General features: G+C 45.2%; 1 protein-coding gene across 1 annotated transcript; it reads right to left on the bottom strand.

The window, feature by feature from the left end:
- Positions 1-2,970: 2,970 nt before the first annotated feature.
- LOC112184826 (tyrosine-protein phosphatase RLPH2-like) lies at positions 2,971-3,456 on the bottom strand. The gene has a single exon (XM_024323061.1). The coding sequence runs from the start codon at positions 3,454-3,456 to the stop codon at positions 2,971-2,973; it is 486 nt and encodes a 161-aa protein (XP_024178829.1).

The following is a 3,456-nucleotide window of genomic DNA, read 5'->3' as shown; positions in this document are numbered from 1 at the left end:
TTATATATTCTTGGCTTTTACTTCATAACTTTGCTTCTGTATGCTACTTCTTGCTTTGTACCTCACAGGCTCACACCATGTTAACTTTTGAAGTACGGAAAATACCAATAAAGGCTACAATTCATCATAAATATAATCTGTATCTTGAGGCACCGAGTTGATAAAGATTGATGCAGAGCCCCTTAAAACTCTTCCAGTCCAGGTTATTCTCATGTAGAAAACAGTGACCAGCTGTTCATAAAATGAATCTTCCAAGATGAACCAGCAGTCATGCAGCACTTGGGCATAGTGTTCAAGCAATAGTCGTCCACGGATCTCAAGTGCAGAGTTCTGCACTGGGATGTAGTTCGACCGGTCATTAAAACCTTCGAAAGCAGCACATACAACAAGCCCTCTCCACTTATCATCATCACACAATTTTGAGGGCAGTTTCATTCCCACCCTGGCTGGGCGTGGACCACGGTAAGCTTGTATCATAGGAGAAGCAAATGTTGGATGCGCAGGATGGAAGGATTAAAACTCTTTTAAGACCAGAAATTTTATGACACCCCCCCCCACAAACAAAAGAAACACCCACCCACCCAAAACAACAGACTGGAAGTGGCCGCCTTGGAACATTGAAGCAACAACTGGAGGCGTCTTTTCCACTGTTTTGAACCATAGCTTCCGTAAAATTGAGTTTCAGCCGTTGTATGTACATGATCAGAAGCTAATCTTGACATATTCTCGTTATTGATGAAGGACCAAAGGAGGAGTTTGTTCTGCTAGTACTAGTGGAGTACTCCTGCAAAAGCCAGTTCATGATGCTATAAGTAACTGATTTTGAAACTCAACTGATGCATGTGGAAGAAAATCAAGACAAAAAGTCTGCAGGAAATGAAGAATTAATTCGACCTTTGAAACGAGGAAACGCAATAGATGTTCATTTCATTTCTCCTTCCACTACATTGTGCTGCTCAACAGTTTGAGCTTTCTACTTTTTACTTGTTTTGCTTTTGCGCGCTCAACAGTTTGAGCTTCATAACCTCTTACCATGCATATTTGGTATTGGGAACAAAGTTGAGCGACGAGATGTTGTTCCCCCAACGTGACGACGACCACAGATGATGAATTGATCTAGTTTTCCAAATCTTGCTTATAAACTAAACGGTTTCCACCCACTTGAACCTCCATTCTGGGTTGCTTATAAACTAAACGGTTTCCGCAAGAGTTACATTTAAAGGTTCTCAACATTGCACTAATACCCTGATACTGATTTAGCTCTAGTTGAAAATGAAGGCGTGAACTTTTTCCATCAACTGGATTAAAAACAAGGGGCCGTGACCACTTACCCAATTTTAACCTAAAAAATGCCCACTTGCTCCACTAAGAGTTTTTTGACCCCATTTACCAAATTTAATCGCAAATGACATTTTCACCCCCAAACAAATTATTAAAGTACAAAATTCTCTCTCTCCTCCTACCAGACTCTATCTCAGACTCTCTCTCTCTCTCTCTCTCTCTCTCTCTCACACCTGCTCCTCCTCGTTGGAACGTCGGAGCCCAAGAATCTGATCCAAGGCGGTGAAGACTTCACTGCAGAAGTCGTTGCCCGGCAAGCCGATGACGGTGACGAAACCTTTCCTGCGGATTTTAGGACAACTCAGATCTGTTTCTCGATCTGAATCTTGGCTGGGTCTTCCTTGGGTAACCCGACGGCGACGAAGACTCAAGGTGGTTGAGGTTGAGGTCGACGGAGGTGTGGTGGAGGAAGAAGCCGCAGGAGACGAGCTCGTTGGCCCAAAGCTTGAAGACCTGCCTGTCCGATATCGAGTTCAAGATTTGCCGGTCCGATTCGTCCCCAGTCATTCTGATCTGGTGCCCAGATCAATTTTTTTTTTGGTACATTGTGAACCCCGGGAATGAGGAAGGAATTGCAATGTAACTGTGGGGTTTGTTTGATGGTCTACTGGGGGCAGTAGACATATTATTGGCCCCCAGTAGACTTTGATATGAGGGAAAGGGATCACTATAGTGTGGTGTTTTGATAAGTTACTTGTTGTTTTCTGTGTATTAAAGTCAAATTATTTGTGAATCCTACAAAAAGGTGCATTTTTGGTGGTCTATTGGGAGGCAGTAGAAACATTGGACTTTGTATTGGGGGGCAATAATATGATTACTGGGGGGCAGTAATATGATTATAAATTGATCAATTGTTCCTGTAGTGTATTCATTTTGGTTTTGGGAGTTCATACAATTCACTGGATGACAATAATATGATTTTTGGGAGGCAATAATATGATTACTGGGGGGCAATAATAGCCGGATTCCGGATTCCAGTCATCGGTCGCCGGATTTCGGTTACCGGTTCCCGGAATCCGGTCACAGTTCGCCGGAGTCCGGTCGTCGGATTCCGGATTCCAGTCATTGGTCGCCGGATTCCGGTTACCGGTTCCCGGAATCCGGTCACAGTTCACCGGAGTCAGGTCGCCGGTCGCCGGTCGCCGGAGACCGCACCGGCCACTGGTCACCGGAGCACAGCAAGGTGGAAGGTGACTTCTCTCTCTAAGTGAGAAAGAAGGAGAGAGCAAAAAAGTCTCAAAAAAAAAGAAAAAAGAATTAATTGGGTAAAGGGGAAATAATCCCTTAGAGTGTTTTGGGTAAATGGGGTTAAAAAACAGTTGGTGGAGCAAGTGGACAATTTTTAGCCTAAAATCGGGTAAATGATCATTTTCCCTAAAAACAATGAGAACTCTTTCACGTAGAAGGCCTCCAAAGAGCAGAAAGCAAACATTCGAGTGCACCAGTTTTTTAAATGTAACTCTTTGTTTGAACCTATATTTGGCAAGGCTCACGTGGCAGATAGGTGGGCCCAACCCACAAAGCATAATGAATATCTGCGGCTAATTAGTCGCAGCACATTAAATGTTTATTGTCACGTGGCAGATAGGTGGGTCCGACCCACAAAGCGTAATGAATATCCATGGATAATTAGCCGCGGCACATTAAAGACGTCTCTCTGACGTCTAAGTCGTGGTTTCCGGTGATGAAGACGTCTCTCTGACGTCTGTATATGGAGGGGAGAACGACGAAGAAGTCAAGGACTTCGTTGGTGTCTGGTCTCTTCGTTTGTGGTTTCCTTCGTTGGTGTCTGGTCTCTTCACTGTCCTCGAACTCGGACCCATCCGGCGGCGGAGGCAGGACTCTCAAGAAGGCGGCGAAGGCTAAGTCGTGGTTTCCGGCGATGAAGACGTCTCTCTGACGTGGGTATATGGAGGGGAGGACGACGAAGAAGTCAAGGACTTCGTTGGTGTCTGGGCCGCGACCGCAGTACTCACCAAGGAAGATGACAAGGGCGGTGGCGAAGTCTGACGAAGGAATGGAGATTTCGAGATTGGACAAGAGATTTTGGAGCTTGGTGTGGAAGCCGTGGACGTCACCGATGCAACAGACTAGTCTGGGTTTTGGGTCTGACAT

This window comes from Rosa chinensis, chromosome 2 (genome assembly GCF_002994745.2).
Source record: "Rosa chinensis cultivar Old Blush chromosome 2, RchiOBHm-V2, whole genome shotgun sequence".
NCBI classification, from domain to species: domain Eukaryota; kingdom Viridiplantae; phylum Streptophyta; class Magnoliopsida; order Rosales; family Rosaceae; genus Rosa; species Rosa chinensis.
Note: the sequence above shows the minus strand (reverse complement) of the source record. Positions and strands in the feature narration are given on the sequence as shown.

Bases quoted from the DNA above. Each gene is read 5' to 3' on its own strand.
- LOC112184826 (XM_024323061.1), bottom strand. From the start codon at position 3,456: ATGTCAGACCCAAAACCCAGACTAGTCTGTTGCATCGGTGACGTCCAC.